The 18,205-nt window shown below is 39.7% G+C and overlaps 1 protein-coding gene across 2 annotated transcripts in view; it reads right to left on the minus strand.

Annotated features, from left to right (window-relative positions):
- Positions 1 to 2,841: 2,841 nt before the first annotated feature.
- Positions 2,842 to 18,205, minus strand: part of aspm (assembly factor for spindle microtubules) — a 34,571-nt gene continuing 19,207 nt past the window's right edge. For both annotated transcript variants that reach the window (XM_062980768.1, XM_062980767.1), the window contains exons 18-27: positions 15,351 to 18,179; positions 14,277 to 14,452; positions 14,006 to 14,165; positions 10,513 to 10,647; positions 10,184 to 10,354; positions 7,886 to 8,078; positions 7,188 to 7,342; positions 5,653 to 5,829; positions 3,235 to 3,404; positions 2,842 to 3,143 (exon numbers count right to left, since the gene is read on the minus strand). In XM_062980768.1, coding sequence (XP_062836838.1) covers positions 3,044 to 3,143; positions 3,235 to 3,404; positions 5,653 to 5,829; positions 7,188 to 7,342; positions 7,886 to 8,078; positions 10,184 to 10,354; positions 10,513 to 10,647; positions 14,006 to 14,165; positions 14,277 to 14,452; positions 15,351 to 18,179 — 4,266 coding nt within the window. In that variant the 3' untranslated portion in view covers positions 2,842 to 3,043. The remainder of the gene's footprint in view (positions 3,144 to 3,234; positions 3,405 to 5,652; positions 5,830 to 7,187; positions 7,343 to 7,885; positions 8,079 to 10,183; positions 10,355 to 10,512; positions 10,648 to 14,005; positions 14,166 to 14,276; positions 14,453 to 15,350; positions 18,180 to 18,205) is intronic.

The following is an 18,205-nucleotide window of genomic DNA, read 5'->3' on the forward strand; positions in this document are numbered from 1 at the left end:
TGGAATAATAGGAAAAGGAACCCGGAAGTGTAATGTCCAAGGCTTTCACAGCCGGAATCACTGGAGCATTGTGTGGTTTCTGGGCTGAATGACCATTTTCTAGCAGCATTTTGTTCTGACGTTTCACCTCCATCTGTGGATGGCACTTTCAGAGGATCTGATGGTGGTAAAGCAAATGGAATATATATATACCTGTGACACATCCAGGATGCCAATGTCTATTAAACAAGTGTGAAGGGTGCATTTAGCAAGCCTGATTTGTGAGTGTTTGAGTGGGATCCATCCATTAGCATGTGAGTAGCTGTGTTTGGTGGTCTCTGTGTAGACTTGTCCACAGCTACACGGTATGCAATAGATTCTTGCAGTGGTTAGAGGATCCCTCTTATCCAGTACTGACTATAGTATTTGTTGAATTTTCTTGGTGGTGGCCCATACATGAATCAAAGAACATGAAAGGCACTGCAGACTACTTCAGCCAGAGCAGAACCCATGACAAATCAAGCTGGGTACAGAATATTATTTGAAAACACAGGCATTCTGGACTACTTGGACAACCACTTTGTCAGACTACACAGAGAAACCACTGAAATCCACAAGCACATGGACAATTTCAACAGAAAGGAAGAATCTATCAAAATGAACAAAACTTGGCTGCCTGAATTGAAAAGCACTAGAATCAAGACAGTGAATAAGGAACATCATCCAGACACTCCATACAGTAAGCAATTAAGGGCTTACCCAGACAAAGGATGCCTCCTGGAAACAAACAATTTAAAGAGAACAAAGGCCAGGCTACTTCCAAGCTTGCTAACTGCACCCTTCGCACTAGTTTAACAGACAACGGTTCTTTCCTCCCACTCTAGACATTCCGCAAGTATGTATACTCCACTTATTTATTTATTACTGATATTTCTACCCCGCCCTTCTCCCCGAGGGGACTCAGGGCGGTTTAACCACCATCAGATACTCTGAAGATGCCAGCCACAGATGCAGGCGAAACATCAGGAGAAAATGCTGCTAGAACACTGCCATGCAGCCCGGAAACCACACACTTCTAACATAGAACTCTTTCAGTGGCACAGAAAATGCTGTCCAATATTGCTACCAATATGGCTATTCTCCTGACAAGAAACTGAGAAACTGTTCCAGATGAAGACAATGTGGGGTCTCTTAGATTTGGTATGTGCTGCGATCCCTGTGCTTTATTTAAAGGCAGTGCTATAGCAACCTATCTCCTAACCATACTTCTGAAAGGAAATGTTTATCTCAACTTTCTAAACTAGGGATGTCAAAACTAATTTTTATCAAGGGCTATATCAGCCTTATGGATGTCTTCAAAGAGCTGTAGAATCCATGGACAGAGAACGTGTGAATAGAGAGGGCCATAAGTGCTATTTCCCAATCTTTTTATTCAATGAGAAGTTGCCCCCCAGAAAAAAGTATTTATGTTGTAATGCCCTACAGTTGTTTTAAAATATGAAAAGAAGCAAAAAGGAACTGCTTGGTTTGTTGACATTATTAGAAACATATTTTTTACAAAATTCAGAAATACAGTAGAATCTCACTCATCCAACATTCGCTTATCCAACGTTCTGGATTATCCAACGCATTTTTGTAGTCAATGTTTTCAATACATCATGATATTTTGGTGCTAAATTTGTAAATACAGTAATTACTACATAGCATGACTGAGTATTGAACTCATCCCGGTGAATGAGTGAGCAAGGGAGGGTGGGTGAGAGTGAGGGTAGGTGGCAGCGGTGACAGGAGGCTGGAAGAGGCGGCCAGGCTCCTTCTATCGCCGCTCCACGCCGGGAAATGTGGAGGACTCGGAAGAGGGGGCTGGCTGCCTCTTCCAGGCTCTTGCCGCCACTCCCGCTCGCCCTCACTCTCACTCTCTCACCCACCCTGCCTTGCTCGCTCATTCACCGGTCCGGTGTGGTTTTCCTTCTTCCCTGGCTGCAGGAGCAGAGGCAGGCAGAGCAACATGGTGGGCACAAAGCAAGGGGGCAGCAGCAATGGGGGTAAATAAAGAAATAAATTTCCTGCGAACCAGCGAGTCCGCAATAAGCAAACCGCGAAGTAGCGGGGGAAGACTGTATGTACTAAGTAGTGCCCCATTACTTCCTTCAAGAATTGGTTGGATGTACATTTGAACACACACGTACACACATACATGCACATACCAAGGCATTTACGTTCTAGAGCAACATATCTAGATAAATTCAACTGAAATAATTGTTTTCATGAAGTTTGCTGCTAGGTGGTAATCCACTTGTTTAATGATACTGGCAAGGAAAAGAGATGTTAACAACAAGATCATAATTGTTGACATCGTCCAGATGTCAACAATCAAGACACAACAATAAAGGTAAAGATAAACAATAAAGATGTCAACAATAAAGGCACACACAAGATATATACTAGAGTTATATATCAATGACATATTCCTTTCAAAGCATGTTCTCATATGGAAAGATACAGATGTTACAAGATTTTTCCAATGTTTTCCATTGAACACTTGCCAGGTATGTATGTAAATCAGTATCCCATGCTTTCTTGAAGCTCTCAGGGCCTGGATATGTTGATTCGATTGAAAGATTTTTGAGATTCACTCTTTAATTTGGGGAATTTGGTATTTCACATTTTGTTATAGGACACAGTATGTGTGTTTTTATGTCTGCTCTGGAGAAATGTAGAGAATTTTATGTATTTTGATTCACATATTTTGCTTGCCAGACCTAAGTTTACCTTTTGAGTAGAAATCACGTATCCTATATAGTTCCCAGTTTTAAAAATAATTTTCTCTTGAAAAAAATAAAGGATGGCATGCAGTTGGAATCAATGGTCAACATAATTTTGTCTCCTTTATTACATATCTTGAACTGGTTCAAAAAGAAAGGTTTAAGTGTATTTACAGAAAATGAATCCTCTTATCCACAGTGTAAGTTAGCCTACTCTTAACAATCCCTTTTCACTATATTTTGATGAGTACAATCCTGTATAAACAATTGTAATGTCTTTTAAAAAAGATTATTAAGCTTTAGTTGTAAGAAATTCCAAGATTGTCCATCACCATTTTGATAGCTTGTAGTGGATCAACAATCTCTTGAAAGTTATCTTTCCTCAAAATCCAGGCTGGCCTGTAGGGTGAAGAAAATGCTATAATTATCAAAAACATTTTTAGTAAAAAAAAAAAATTAAACCCACACAAGTAGGACTAGGAATTTTTACCTTAAGACTACTTTTTTTCTTGATGGGATGACTGGCTCAGAGCAATGTCCGTTGTATGCAGCTGCTTTTTGTCTGGCAAGATTCCTCTGGGCATCCATTTGATGTTTGCGGGCTATAAGTCTGTACAGGCTCTGAAGGCGAGCAAGTACACGAGGGTTACTTCGAATCTCCTGAAAAACCAAGCCACCATTTTATTGTTAAAAAATGATCATTTCTTCTGTTGAACAAACCTCAAATCTATAGTTTTCAGGGATGGTTGATATTTATTCAGATTTCACTGCATTCACGTTATTTACACTCAACCATTTTGCTGAGGTGAGAGGTAAAATACCCCATGAAAGCAGAAAAATACAAATAACAAAGTACCCCCTTTTAAAAAAACTAGAGAGAACACTAATCTAGGACTGGATCTCCTCTGCCATATAATGCAGTTTCAGAATGCAGATTAACTGCAATGAACTGCATTGCACGAGTTTACACTGCCAGTGCACAGTTCAATGCAATTAGTCTGTATTCTAAAACTGCATATGGCAGGAATCTCTAGGTCCTCCAGCATGATGATAGTCAACATCTGCCCAACTGGAGGACTTAAGAGATTTTAGGTAGAACATCTGAAACAAATTCTCAAGTGGTTAGGGCTCACTTTTCCTAACACGTTGCATACTGTATTAAGACAGGGATCCTAAAACTCACATAGGTTGCCACATCCAGGGTCCAAACCCCAAGACCTTTGTCTTGCTTTTTTAAAAAATAGCTTCAACAGAGAAAAGCAGTAAAGGCACATACGGTGCGGACCTCTTTACAGAAAGCTTATCCTGGAGTAAACCCAACCTGCATCTGGACGATGTCAACAATTGTGATCCTGTTGTTAACATCTCTTCTCCTTCTCAATGTCATTAAACAAGTGGATTACCACCTGGCAGCAAACTTCATGAAAACAATGATTTCAGTTGAATTTATCTATATATGTTGCTCTTGAAAGTAAATGCCTTGGTTGCCTAGGATACTCTTTGCTAAAAAGGGGATGGAGACTGACTTTGTTCCTCTTGATTCACTTTGATCTCTCAATGTATTCAATGATGTTGGCCTCAGGGCGGGATATCTTGACAGACTGAAGGTGTTGCAGTTATACTCTTCCTACTTCAACCCGACTGTACTCTGGGAAGATTAAACTCCTCTGATTCTTGGTAGATATGAAGACTCCACAGGGCTGTATTTCACACCTCAAGCTGTTTTGTATGAAACCACTGGGAAAGAGTTCCCAGGGGCAAAGAGTGAGCTAACAACAAAAGTCAATGATACAGTTCTCATTTTAATACAACCTAGGTGGGCCAGTGGACGTTTCGAACCAGTGACTTGGTGCTGAAGTAATTTCTAGATAGGGATAGAAAGCCGCTAAGCTGAGATACATGTCCATACATACATACATACACTTCTAGCAGAGTGATTTAGATTTAGAATAATTATCCATGCTTCTGAATGTGTATCTGGCATGAATCCTAACTCTTTTAAAACTGAGATCTATGAGGATCAGAACCGATTTGAATTAACAAATTAATATTTCAGCATAAATGAGGTAAAAGTGAAAGATCACTAACACTATATAACAAAATTTGAAAAAAAATGTTCCTGGTATGCAAGTGTTATAGTAGAGTCTCGATTATCTGTCTTAAACTGGAGGGCAGTTTGACGGATAATTGAAACTGTCGGATAATAGGGAGGGTGGCAGAAGAAGGAGCCTCTTCCCCTGTTGCTGGAGAAGAGGCTCCTCCTCCTCCTCTTCTTCCGAGGAAGAAGAGGAGGATTGCAAGGAACGGGGAGGGGCACCTTCCAAGCCTCGCTTGTCCTCTTCCTCCGGTTGAGACTTTCAGATATTTATTGAAAACTTATAGCAAAATGTGCTGTAAGATGTCCCGCAAAAACAAAACTTTGGCAGTTTAATAAACTTTTCCCATGTTACTGATAGAACCAATTGGGAAATGACATTTGGAACCCATGAACAAAAGTCATTTTACATAGTGTTATAGAAATCTGCAAATATAATTCTCAACAACACACTTCCTAAGAAAATCCAGAATCTATCCAAGAATCTAGAAATCAGTAAGAAATCATTGAAAAATATGACATGTGTTAAGTAGAAACATAACATAGGATACAGTATATCTGATTGACAGAATTTGTGGTATTCAATCTGTTCTAGAAAGAGTTGGACCCCCCCCCCCCCAAACTTTTAAGGATCATATTCTATGCAGCATTGACAATGGAACCATCAGTGGCCACGATGGTGCCAAAGCACTTTTTACCAGATTAAGCTTTTAACCATATCAATCATGTATGGTGGCAATTGCAATGTTAAGTCTCTTGTCCTAGTCATTAAAAAAAGGAGGATACAAAGGGGATGAAAGGATTAAAACTTACAGAAGCTCTTTTTGGATCTTCTAAAAGAAGAGCAAACAGGCAGCATGTCTTGGTAAAAATGCTTCCACACTTTTCTGAAATTCTGTCACCAGCTCGCTCTCTGTACATTTGGAGCAAGTCCAACAGAGTTTCCACACATCTTTCCACAGCGTAAACGGTGTCAATTGTCTTGTTATACTAGAAGAGAAGACCACACTTAATTGCACCTTCTAGCACAGTAACTTTGAGCAAAGCTGTCCAAACCGTACTTGGAATCAATAAAGCTACTGACAGCAAAAATATAGATATCAATGATGTGTACATACTTAAGGTATGTGTTATTGATTTTTCTTCCCTATAGTACTATTAATGTCAAAGCTAATCTTTTGGAAAATCTGTTAGTTAGTTATATATTATATGTGTGTGGTATTTGTCTCATATGTTTCATTCGTGTTTCTGTTTCATATAGTCCATTCGGATGGCACAAAACAGAAAGGCCCCCATTAAACACAAACTGCCTCGAAATGAAAGGCAGGCGGGAACCAATAGGCTCCAAGCCTGCCTTTCAGATTGATCAGCTACAGGTCCTGCAACACCCAGGTGTGTAGGCCCAAAGCCTGCACCCGTAGGCCTGGGAGGCTTTGGGCCTACACAGCCGGCCCTCACATGGCCTGCAACCAATTGCAGAGTAAGGAGCGATCCTTGCTTGACAATCAGTTGGGCCTTGCAGGGCCTACAGCCGATTGCCGAATAAAGATCACTCTTTACTCGGCAATCGGCTGTAGGTCTTGTGAGTCCCGGCTATGCATGGCCCAAAGCCTGCACCCATAGACCTGGGCGCCTGGGCCTACAGGTGCAGGCTTTGGGCCTACCTGCACAGGCCCGGCCTGGGGGGGGGGGGGGGGGTTGAGGTTGGGGTGGCTGGGTCGTCCTGTGCCTCCCCCCCCCCCTTCACCCAGCTTCTTACCGGGCATTTGAGCGCCGCTGGCTGTGGCCTTGGCCAGTGCTTCCCTCCCCCGCTCCGAAAACAAAACAAAACAAAAACAAAACAAATGTCTGACCTCCCACTGTCGGGAAGTCAGATGAAGACGAATCAGGGCCCCAACGAAAGCCGGGATATGAAACAGAACAAAGTACGTCCTGAAAGCCCATCTCTATTTTTATATATATATATATATATATATATATATATATATATATATGCGCATTATATAAAAATAAAATCAACATGGTGCACTTTTCAAATGAAAACTCTAAGTCAAGTCTCAATCCATTTAGATAAAACCACATTACTGTTCATTTCCCCAACAAATTCCCTCTAACCCCATTATGTTAGATCTTCATCTACATTGTTTGATGTACACAATTAAAACTGACTGAATGCATTTTGGGGGTTAAAAAAGAGCTTCCCCAATTAATATAACATGGACTAAAATTTCAATTGCAACATGCTAAAGGAGGACAATGTTCTATTCTAAGCCAACAGACATAAACTTTTAAAATACAAATTTGTTTACCAACACTCCGCCCCACAAAATTTTGACATTCATAAATACCTTTGATAAATTGAGCAGGACTTGAACAGAGTATCTGATGACATCCATGCAAGGAACACTCCGATTGCAACTTTGTATCAAAGTAAAAATAGTGGAAACTGCTTCAGTCTGTGCCATGCTTTCACAACACACAGGAGATAGCCTAGTTACAACCTCTGGAGAATAAAAGAGGAACCATAGTAATATATCTTTCCAAACACTAACAGGTAGCCCAAGTGCATGTAGAAAGGTGAAACCACCAATAAGTCCTCACTGATTGATGGTTCCTATTCATTTCTTCTAGTCGTATTCTCCAGAACAGTGGTCCCCAACCTTTTTGCCTTCGGATGTTTTGGACTTCAGCTCCCAGTTCCCAACAGCTGGCAAGCTGGGTGGGATTTTTGGGAACTGAAGTCCAAAATACCTGGAAGCCCCAAGGTTGGGAACCACTGCTCTAGAATCATGAAAAGGCAAGAGGATTCACAGACCAGGCCCACTTCTGTTACTGTGTTTCCTGTCACACATCTTTTAAAGAGCTCCTTGTGCTTCAATAATAACCTATTGTTATCATGTAGACACCATAATCAATTTGGAGCCAAGTAACTTTTATTTCAAAACATGTATTCCTGCCTCTTTTTATTTCATCCATTTGTACATGCAAAGAAGTCTGACAATTTGTATAATGATTTATCACAGATTGTTAAAAAGGAATTACTAACCCAGATCGTTTAAAGCTGCCAGAATTTGAGAAAAATGTTTATATTTGAGGAGGTGATGAACAGCCAGTGTAGTTCTGTTACATAGCTTTTTCTCCTCTTTGCTTTCTTTGTTGGCAATCACCAAGCTATCTCGCAGAGCTCGGGTTTCTGCAGTATCCGTCTTCTTCCTCCATGAGTACCCTCTCCACAATGCCTTATGATAAAAGGAGACTTAATATTAGGGGACAAAAGAGGAGACAGTCACAATATTTGTCAGTGAATCAAGAGCAAAAACATGTACTTCCCAAGATCCATCCTGTATAACTTTTCATCCAATTCCAAGGTTATGCTATTCATAACATCTGAGAAGAGGTGGGTGGGACAGACTTGTTTATTCATGCAACATTTCAAATTGTGATTTCTAGTATGGTGAATGTAATTCACAGGACACTACGCCCTGAAACACAGAGTTCTTTTCAAATTAGTCAATCTTACTGTGATAGCAAAGTACCTAAAGAAAATTAGGACCTGGCCTGATCATTTTACTTTAACCCTCTATTTCAGTGATTCCCAAAATGGGCACTACCGCCCCCCCCCCCCCCCGGTGGGCGCTGGAGCTATCCAGGGGGTGGTGATGGATCAGGGGTGGGGCCAGGGCCCCTTCCCAAGTGCTGGAGACAGGGCTGAGCACCTAAGGCGCCTGTTAGGACACAGGGAGCAGAGCTAGAGGAGTGGGCGTGGCTTCTTCCCAAGAGCCTGAGACAGGGCTGAGAATCTATACCTCTCCTGAGAGGTCTTTTAGGGCTAAAGGGCGGGCTAGGGGTGTGGGCAGGGCCTCTTCCCAAGAGCACGAGACAGGTCTGAGCCTCTGTATACCTCCCCTGGGGCTCTTGTTAGAACATGGGGGCGGGGTATAGAGGTTCACCCCGTCAGGCACTTGGGAAGAGGCCCCGTCCCCTCCTTTAGCCATGCCCCCTGTGTCCAGGATAGGGATAGCAGCTCAGCCCTGCCTTAGAGCTCGTAACTCCACCCATCCCAGTACTGGCCGCCCATTTGTAGCCCCGCCCACCTCCCCCTCCCAGCCCTGCATCTTGGACTAGGGGAGAGGCTCAGCCCTGCCCTCTTGAGCAGGAGCCATGCCCACCCCTCTAAGCCACGCCCCCTTCCAGGGGGCGCTGAGTCTTATTTTTTTTGGAAAGGGGGCAGCAGGCCAAATAAGTTTGGGAACCACTGCTCTATTTGATGAAAACTGACATGCACACAATTCAATATCTCGAGTTTGTTAGGCCTGGCATCTACTGGCACAGGATCCATTATCATGAGCATATATCTATATATATAAAAAGGTAATGAAATTTCGGCCTAGGACAAAACAACAAAACTACACATCCCAGAAACACTAAACTTGGCAGCACAACCCCTCATCCATGCCTCTACGTTCATACAACAAAAAGAAAAATAAAGTCCTAATTAGAGGGAGAGGAATAATTGTTTTTATCCATATATATATATACACACACAATATAATTTTATCCATATATATATACACACATATAATTAACAATAATATATAATAATTATAACATTGTATATACATATAATATTCACAGAAGGAAGTATGATATAATACTAATACAATATAATAATATTAATTATATATTATATTTTACATGTAATATTACTAATATTACAATATATTGATACAGTACAATATAGTAATTTATTACCAGTATTGTACTATGCTAATATAATATTGTATGTAAATTTAATTTGTAAGCCGCTCTGAGTCCCCTTCAGGGTGAAAAGGGCAGCATATAAATGTAGCAAATAAAATAAATATCCAATTGCTGCCAGTTAGAAGGCTAAGCTCCACCCACTTGGTCTGCTGCCAGTTAGAAGGCTAAGCTCCACCCACTTGGTCTCCTAGCAACCCACTCAGCCCAGGGCCACTTCAATCACTCTTCCACACTGCCTATAAAATAGATTATCTGATTTCAACTGGATTATATGGCAGTGTAGACTTAAGATGAGCCCCAACCCCCAGAGTCAGACATGACTGGACTTAACGTCAGGGGAAAACCTTTACCCTTTACCTTAACTACCACAAATTCCTCAATTCTTTATTTCCCATACCACCAGACTTCGCCACAGCAACGCGTGGCCGGGCACAGCTAGTGGTATATAATACAGCTGCACTTTTTGGAGAAAGGATGAGATACAGATACTCTATTGCTAATACTGACAGGCAACAAATACAAACATTCAAATACTTTTTTTAGCTTTACGAAACATTACAGTGCTTTGAAGTTGTTTATTTACCTGAAATTTGGTTATTCCATTGTCCAGTGTTGCTTGCCTCGTGTCTTTGTTAATTGCACATGTAGATTTATTTTTGTAGTTCATCCATCTCCTCACCATTCTCTGGATTTTAATAATTTTTTCACGATACTTTAGATACTTCCTTCTCTGCATTTTGGTCCGATACCACCGCTATTTATAGACAGATTGAGCCCAAAAAAGAATATGTATTAAAGATACATGTCAAAAGAATTCAGTTGAATCTACTCATGTCTGAAGCTTAAGCAACATGACTCGAAACAAAGCTCAGAATGGACTAAATGAATTTCAATACAAAGCCCTAAACTAACCTGAATATACAAAACAGAAGAAAGTTGCATTTGTGCTCGTTTTGACTGAAGATGAATTCTGTAAGCCCTCTGAATTCTAATAGCAGCAAGATGATGAGATGCAGCAGTTGTAAAATTGTGAAGTCTGCACTGGCTCTGTTACAAAAGTGAAAGAAAAGAAACTAGTATTCAAACCAAGGAGAAAGCTTCAGCACATCTAATCTTTGGACTCAGATACAAGGCAGTCCCCAAGTTACAGACATTCAAGTTACATACAACACAGTTAAAAACAAGGGTGTGACAACAGGAAGGGAAAGAAATCTACCCCTCAGAAGGGAAATTCACACTCTTGAGTTATCATGGGAAACAGTTGTCTCCACTGAAGCTTTATCACCAATCCTTGTTTCTGCAACAAGCCAAATTTGTCAAAATCTAATTATCACAGAAACAGAAAGTGAGGTGAAATCTTCTGACTGGGGGCAGACAGCAAAGCAAATACCACAAGGGTGTTAACTCTTCCCTATGCTATCCAAAGCTATATATATAGGGTTGGAATTATACTTAAGAAATTACTTACATACAAATTCAATTTAAGAACAAACCTACATAACTTTGTCTGTAATTCAGAGACTGCCTGTAAAAGAAAAGCAGAAACATGTTGATGCTCACGGATTCAGCTGCTCATTTGACCCTTTCAAAACACACTAAAAATGACAGATTGCAACACCAGCACTTTTTACTTATCATTTTACTTCAAGGACACATGTAATGTGACACTCCTGTCAATAGAATGAGAGTAAGGAAATGAATAACATTTGGGTAAAGTTGGTCCAAAATTTAATAGCTAAATTCCTGACTAAATAACTTGGATGTAGGCCAGCATTGTGTAATGGTTTGAGCATCGGTCTATGATGCCAAAGACGAGGATTCAAATTCTCCTTCGGCCATGAAACCCACTAGATGACCTTAGGTTAGTCACACTCTCCTAGACTTAGAGGAAGGCAATGGCAAACCAATTCTGAAAAAATATGGCACAAAAGCTCTGGAGATACATTCATCTTAGTATCATGATAGGTGAGAAACAACTTGAAGGGACAATAAAGCAATGTTACACAAAATCCAAAGCAAATGCATTGATTCCCTGTTTACAGAACACAGCCTTACTCAAAGTCCACATTATTCAGTACTGCTGACTTGAACTGCCAGTGGCTCTTGAGGGTTTAGACAGAAAAGGTATTTGTCCAAGGTACATCAATAGCCAATTCATAGTGCTGATGATGACCTTTGAAGTCCTAAATGGCAAGCTGCCCAAGTATCAGGGGAACACATCCAATATCATCCTGAGGCTTTTACAGGAAGCTGTTTGTGGTTTTTTGTTAGAAAAATGTGCTACACCTCTATAGGAGAAGGAACTGTATTGCAACTGCAAAAACATCTAAAACCTAATGATAATTCTGTATCCTTTCAGTACCATTTCTTGCCTAGGTATTTTAAAGAGGATTTAAGAGAAAGCTTAATTAAACCCCACTTTACATTATTTTTGCTTCAACTGACTGCATTTTTGTGTGTGGTTACCACCAAGTTTTTCAGCCCTTTTTATTAGCTGAAAAAGCCTCCCTCAGCTTATAATAGGGTTATATTATTATACAATGGCCTGGAAGCCATTGCTTGTAATATATATCTTTTCCTTTCCTCTTACCCTCCCATATCAGTGTGTTTACTTTTTTAAAGCCTCCCTTGCTCTCAATCAAGGGAATGTTTTGAAAAGGGAAAGGAGGGAGAGAGAGGCCTTGCAAGTTAAGAAAATATATATATATATAATATATCATTAATCTTATAAAAGCATACTCCCTGAAATATTTGTTTATCTCTCCTACAGATATAGTATAAGCATTTCCCTCTGCAAGCGTTTGCAGTCCCTATGCAACTATACTGTATATCTTTATCTATCTACATTAATTTCATATGTGAATTTTCCTCTTATATGTTTGCAGGTCTTTGCAAATCCTATATACATATAGATATTTAGAGATTTCCATGTACCTGCATATCTGTATCTATATTTATACATATTTTATATATTAAATTCCCCTTGTTTGCAAGTCTCTGCAAATCCTATATAGATATAATTATCTCTATATAGAGATGTTTAAATAGATATAATATTTGCAAGCCCTATATATCTATATTTCTAAGGGGGAAATGCACGCATAAATATGTACAGACATGTCTAGACATATATGAATATATATAGGGCTTACAAATACTGCAGGGGAAATGCACACACACACACACAGATGTCTGGATAGATATAAACTAGATATATAGGGCTTGCAAATATTGCAGGAGGGAAATGTACATATAGAGAGAGGATTTGCAAACATTTGAGGGGGAAATGCATATGTAAAATTAGTATATATACAGATCTATATCTAGCTCAGAGCCCCCGGTGCTGCAGCATGTTAAAGTGATGAGCTGCTGAACTTGTGTACTGAAAGGTCGCAGGTTCGAATCCAGGAAGCGCAATGAGCACCTGCTGTTAGCCCCAGATTCTGCCAACCTAGCAGTTTGAAAACATGCAAATGTGAGTAGATCAATAGATATCGCTCTGGCAGGAAAGTAATGGTGCTCCATGCAGTCATGATGACCACATGACCTTGGAGATGTCTACGGATGCCAGCTCTTCGGCTTAGAAATGAAGATGAGCACCAACCTCCGGAGTCAGACATAACTGGACTTAATGCCTTTACCTTTAACTATCTAGCTCTGCATTGTTTATGTAGGCATTGAAGGTTTTCCTGTACTGTGTTGAAGTTGGCCTGAGTCCCCATGGGGAGATAGGGGGGAAATAAGTGAAGTTTTATTATTATGTTATTGTTGATACCATGTGTTTTTTTACCCTACTTTTCCACTTACTGAGCTAGTTTACTGTTTTTCCTTGAAATACAGTAAATATTCAAAACCATGAAACCTACTGATGCCTCAATTAATGTAATTTTATTGGTATCTATTTTTATTTTTAAATTTATCAGTAGGTGCTGCATTTTTCACCCGGGGCTTATACTCAAGACAGTATGTTTTTCCAGTTTCTTATGGTAAAATTAGGTGCCTCAGTTTATATTTGGGTCAGCTTATACTTGTGTATATATGGTATATTAAACTAGCTTTCTACTTTTATGTCCACTGGCCTAAGATGACCTTTGCTGATGAAACAAGACTTTTTTTTAAAAAAAACCACAGTATTTATAATATCGATTAATACTAGAAATACAGAATTGGAAACAGTCTCAATTTTTAAAGGTGGCAAATGTGGGACCTTCTCAATAATACCAAAATATTTCAGTTCTTTAATCCACCCTAGAATTATTTCTATTTAAGATTTAAACATTTAGAAAATAATACATTGTATCTTCCAACAAAACATTTCTAAAGCAAGAAACAAAACTTCATTAAATATAATCACGATATTCCTGTCCTTCATTTCCCAAGTAAACTTAATGTAGTGGATAGTCACCCTTTTATACTGTTTCCTAGTACTGTGTCCTCTATATGCAGCCTGAATTAGTACTACAGCTGTCTTCACTGCTAGGAATCTTTGTTGACTTTTTCTTGCTGCTATAGTTGCTCTCCATTTTCTCTGGATTACAATCGCGGCAGCTTTCATCCTCAAAAACCTACAAGGAAACCAGAACATGAATAATGAATTTCTTCAATACGAGCTTTATCTTCCCCAAAATTATAATAAATAATATTTAAAGACATTTGTGCAGCATGCTATACATTACCATATCCTCTGTTGCTTAGTTCTGTGGTAACCTTGAATCACAATGGTAGCTCTTTCAACAGCTTCACATTCCTTTGTTGTTCTGTGTCTGTGGAAACACAGTTGTGCAACCACATCTGGATTCTGTGTTGTCATTTCTTTGACCAACCGTCTAGCTTTATACCCCCGAAACAAAGCCTAATGGAATAATGTTTGGAAAGCATTACTATTGTTTTAAGCTATGTTCAAATCAGCTGTTTTCTTTGCAGATGATATCCTAACCAACATAATCTTTTAAAATGCAACAGGTATTTATGAAAGTGTTAAACTTTTTATATGTTTTTAATTATACTGCTTTTTAAAGTGTGCCATTTGGTCTCAAACTTGGCAGGCAGAAATAGGATGATATTAATAGATTCTTGTTATCATATAAATCAGTCTTTCAAATATAAATCTTTTATAGATTAAGTATCTCCAATGACAGTATAATTAGGAAGAGATCATAACTAGTTTGTAAGGTAATCAATTGAAGAGAAAACTATCACACTTCTATTATGGTAGGATCATTCCCAGGCTAAAAAAAAATGGTTTTCTTAGTTAAAATTCTGAAAATTTTGCATTTACTTCAGTAATATTCCAAAATGTTTCTGAGGAATTATTCTGTAGAGAAAAGCATGTCTTCCTTTCTCTTTCAGTCTTTGTGAGACTGATGGATTTTCCCCAAATAATAATTCCTCCACAAAACTTCCATGTCCAGTGTAGGATGAATGCTATGAAGGAATATTCATTTTCCTCCACAGCAAAGAGAAATCCCTCTAATTATTTGTCCTCACAGGTGAGGATAATATAGGATGTGTTTATACTGTTGAATTAATTAGTTTGACACAGCTTTAGCTGCAATGACTCAGTTCTATTAAATTCTGAGATTTGAATTTTGATGAAACACCAATAAACTTTGGCCCTCACAAAGTTAACAACCTTATAAAACTACAGCTCTCATAATTCCAAAGCATTGAGCCATGGTAATTAAAGTTATGTGAATATTTATACTGTATCCCTGCATCCAAAGTAAAGTATTTGAATCCATACTCTTTACCTGAATTTTTATTATACTTCTTTTCATTCTGTGAAGCCTTTGGCGTTCAAGGAAACCCCGGATAGCAGCTTGCAGAACTATGATATTCTTCAGAGTTTGTAGATAAGCTGCCCTCTCATATTTCATAGTCAAGTAAGATTGGTAATACTGTTGTATTAAAAGTGTAGCCTCCCAATGTTTCTGGTACTGTTCTCTGTAATGTACTGTATGCATCCTCCGCAATATCAGAGCTTCAGTGGAAAGCTGATCTTTTTGTGTAGCCATATAGAAAGATTGAATCATTGCAGCACGTGTTCTCTTTGCCTTTTTGCGTCCTACTGCTCCACGATAGGCAGACTGGATAGTTATCACAGCCCAGCATATCGACTTGTAATGTTTGCGCTGAATGTGCATGCGATAAAAAGACTGGATGACAATGGCCGAATCATGCATGGCTTTCAGCTCTTGTCGTGTTCTCAAACCTCTGTAAGCAGCTTGAAGAACTATAGCAGATCTCCGAATAGCCAGGTATGCTTTTTGCTGATGTTTCCTTTTTAAGTAAGAGCGGTAGTAATTCTGTATGGTGACAGCTGCCTTTCTCAGCCTCTGGTACAAGAGTCTAGTTCTATGCATTCTGAATGAAGCCTGAATCACTCTTGCTGCGAAATGCATGAGCTGAGCTTCCTTCCTTACTCTAAAACCTCTATAGAAAGACTGGATGCAAACTGCTGCGCGAACAGAATTGTATTCTTGGGTCTGTCTCCTTGCTAAAATCAATGTTCTGTATTGTCTCTGAAGGAGTATAGTAGTTGCTCTTAGAGTGAGGTACTTTCTACGTTCTCGCTGCATTTTAAAACTTCGCTGAAGTACAAGAGCAGCTTGTTGTTGCCTTTTTTGATGCTGTCTGGCCTTCATCCTGCGAAAAGCTTTCTGGATGCAAATGATAGCTCTCTTAACACATAAATATTGCTGGATTGCTATTTTGCTGAGTTTATTGGCTCTGACTCTTCTCTGAATAACTCTGGCTGCCCACTGCAGTTTTCTGTAGTAACACTGTTGTGTATACTTTCGGTAATTACTCTGTATAATTGTTGCAGCATTGTGCTGCTTCTTCAAGAGAAGTCGTGATTTCATACCTCTGTAGACAGCTTGAAGGACTAAAACAGACTGCTGCTGTTTTAAGTACAGTTCTCTTGAGTGTTTAGCCTTCCTGTATGCTCTATAATGCTGTTGTATTGTAATACAAACGAGCCTCAGATTTTGATACCGAGTGTAAGATAGGTGCATTCTAAAAGCTGCCTGGATAATTGTAGCAGCTGCATGCATTTGTTTCACTAAATTCCTGGCTTGCTGACCTCGGAAGGCAGACTGTATTATGATGACAGCTTTACGGAGACAGAGATACTCTTTGTATTGTTGTTTTGACAGCAGCATGGCTCTGAATCTCCTCTGAATTGTCACAATGGCAGTCTTAAGAGAAAGGTAATGTTGCCTCTGTAGAAAAGTTCTAAATTTCCTTTGAATAACAATGGCAGCCATATGCATTCTTTTCAATTGAAGCCTTACTTTCATGCCTCGAAATCCCGACTGGATTCGAAGGATAGACATTTTCACTTGCATGTATTTCTGCACCTCAGCATTTCGATCTTTGCAACCACGATACCACTGCTGAATCAGTTTTGCTGCTGCAATCAACTTTTGGAAAGATTTCCGTTGCCTATACATTCGATAAAATGACTGAAGGGAAGTAGCAGCATGGTGCAGATTTTTGAGCTCCTGTCTAACTTTCATGCTTCTGTAGGCTGCCTGAAGGATAATACAAGACTTCCTTAACTCCAGATATTTCTCCCGTTCTTTTTTTCCTGTGCAAAAAGCTCTGTATCTTCTCTGAATTACAGTAGCTGACAGTTTCATGGCTGAATACTTAACATGACACTGATGCATCCTGAACATAGCTTGGATACAAACCGCTGCTTGATGTAGGCGTTTCAGCTTTTGCCTTGCTCTCACACCTCTGTAAATTGCTTGGATTTTAATAGTTGCTTCCTTCAGGGTAAGGTATTCATCCCTTTGTCTGTGAGCCTGAACAACACCCCGGTGCCTCCTCTGAATTGTGATAGCAGCTTCTCTCAAACATTTAAAGTTTCGATGAGCGACATGTGTCGTGTAGAAGCACTGGATGATTCCTGCAGCCTGGTGTTGTTTTTGTATTTGTCTCCTGACAAGACTCCCTCTCCAAGCTGCTTGAAGCTGAATGACCTTGTTACGGAGCAACACATATTCCTGCTGTTGCTTTTTGCTTGACATTTTGGCCCTGTAATGTTGCTGGAGTGTGATAACAGCATTTCTCAAGATCCTGTATCTTTTCAGGGCCCTGTGCCTCCTAAATGTAGACTGCATGATGACTGCAGCAGCATGCTGCTCTTTCAACCATTTTCTGACTTGCCAGCCACGTACTACTGCCTGCAACAAAGTCACAGCTGCTTTAGTCTTCAGAAACTGCCTTCTGGTTTTAGAGGCCCTATACCCTTTCTGAATCACACAGGAAGCGTGAATCAAGGCTTGGTATTTGATTCTAGCAGTGTAAGCCCTGAACGCAGCCTGAATCTTCACAGCAGCCATATTTTGGTGTCGAAGCATCTTACGTAGTCTATAACCCCTATAGACTGCTTGCAAACAAACAGCTGCCTTTGTAGCTTCTACGAATTTCCATCTCAGAGGGGTTTTCTTTCTGTAGGCACGGTAGCATCTCTGAATAACTACAGAAGCACTCGACATCATCAGGAAGAGTTTCCTTTGTTTTTTCATTCTGTACCAAGCTTGAAGGACAATAGCAGCTTCATGCTGTTTCTGAAATGCAAAGGGGATGCGGAAAC

Source organism: Anolis carolinensis, chromosome 4, assembly GCF_035594765.1.
Source record: "Anolis carolinensis isolate JA03-04 chromosome 4, rAnoCar3.1.pri, whole genome shotgun sequence".
In the NCBI taxonomy this organism is placed as follows: domain Eukaryota; kingdom Metazoa; phylum Chordata; class Lepidosauria; order Squamata; family Dactyloidae; genus Anolis; species Anolis carolinensis.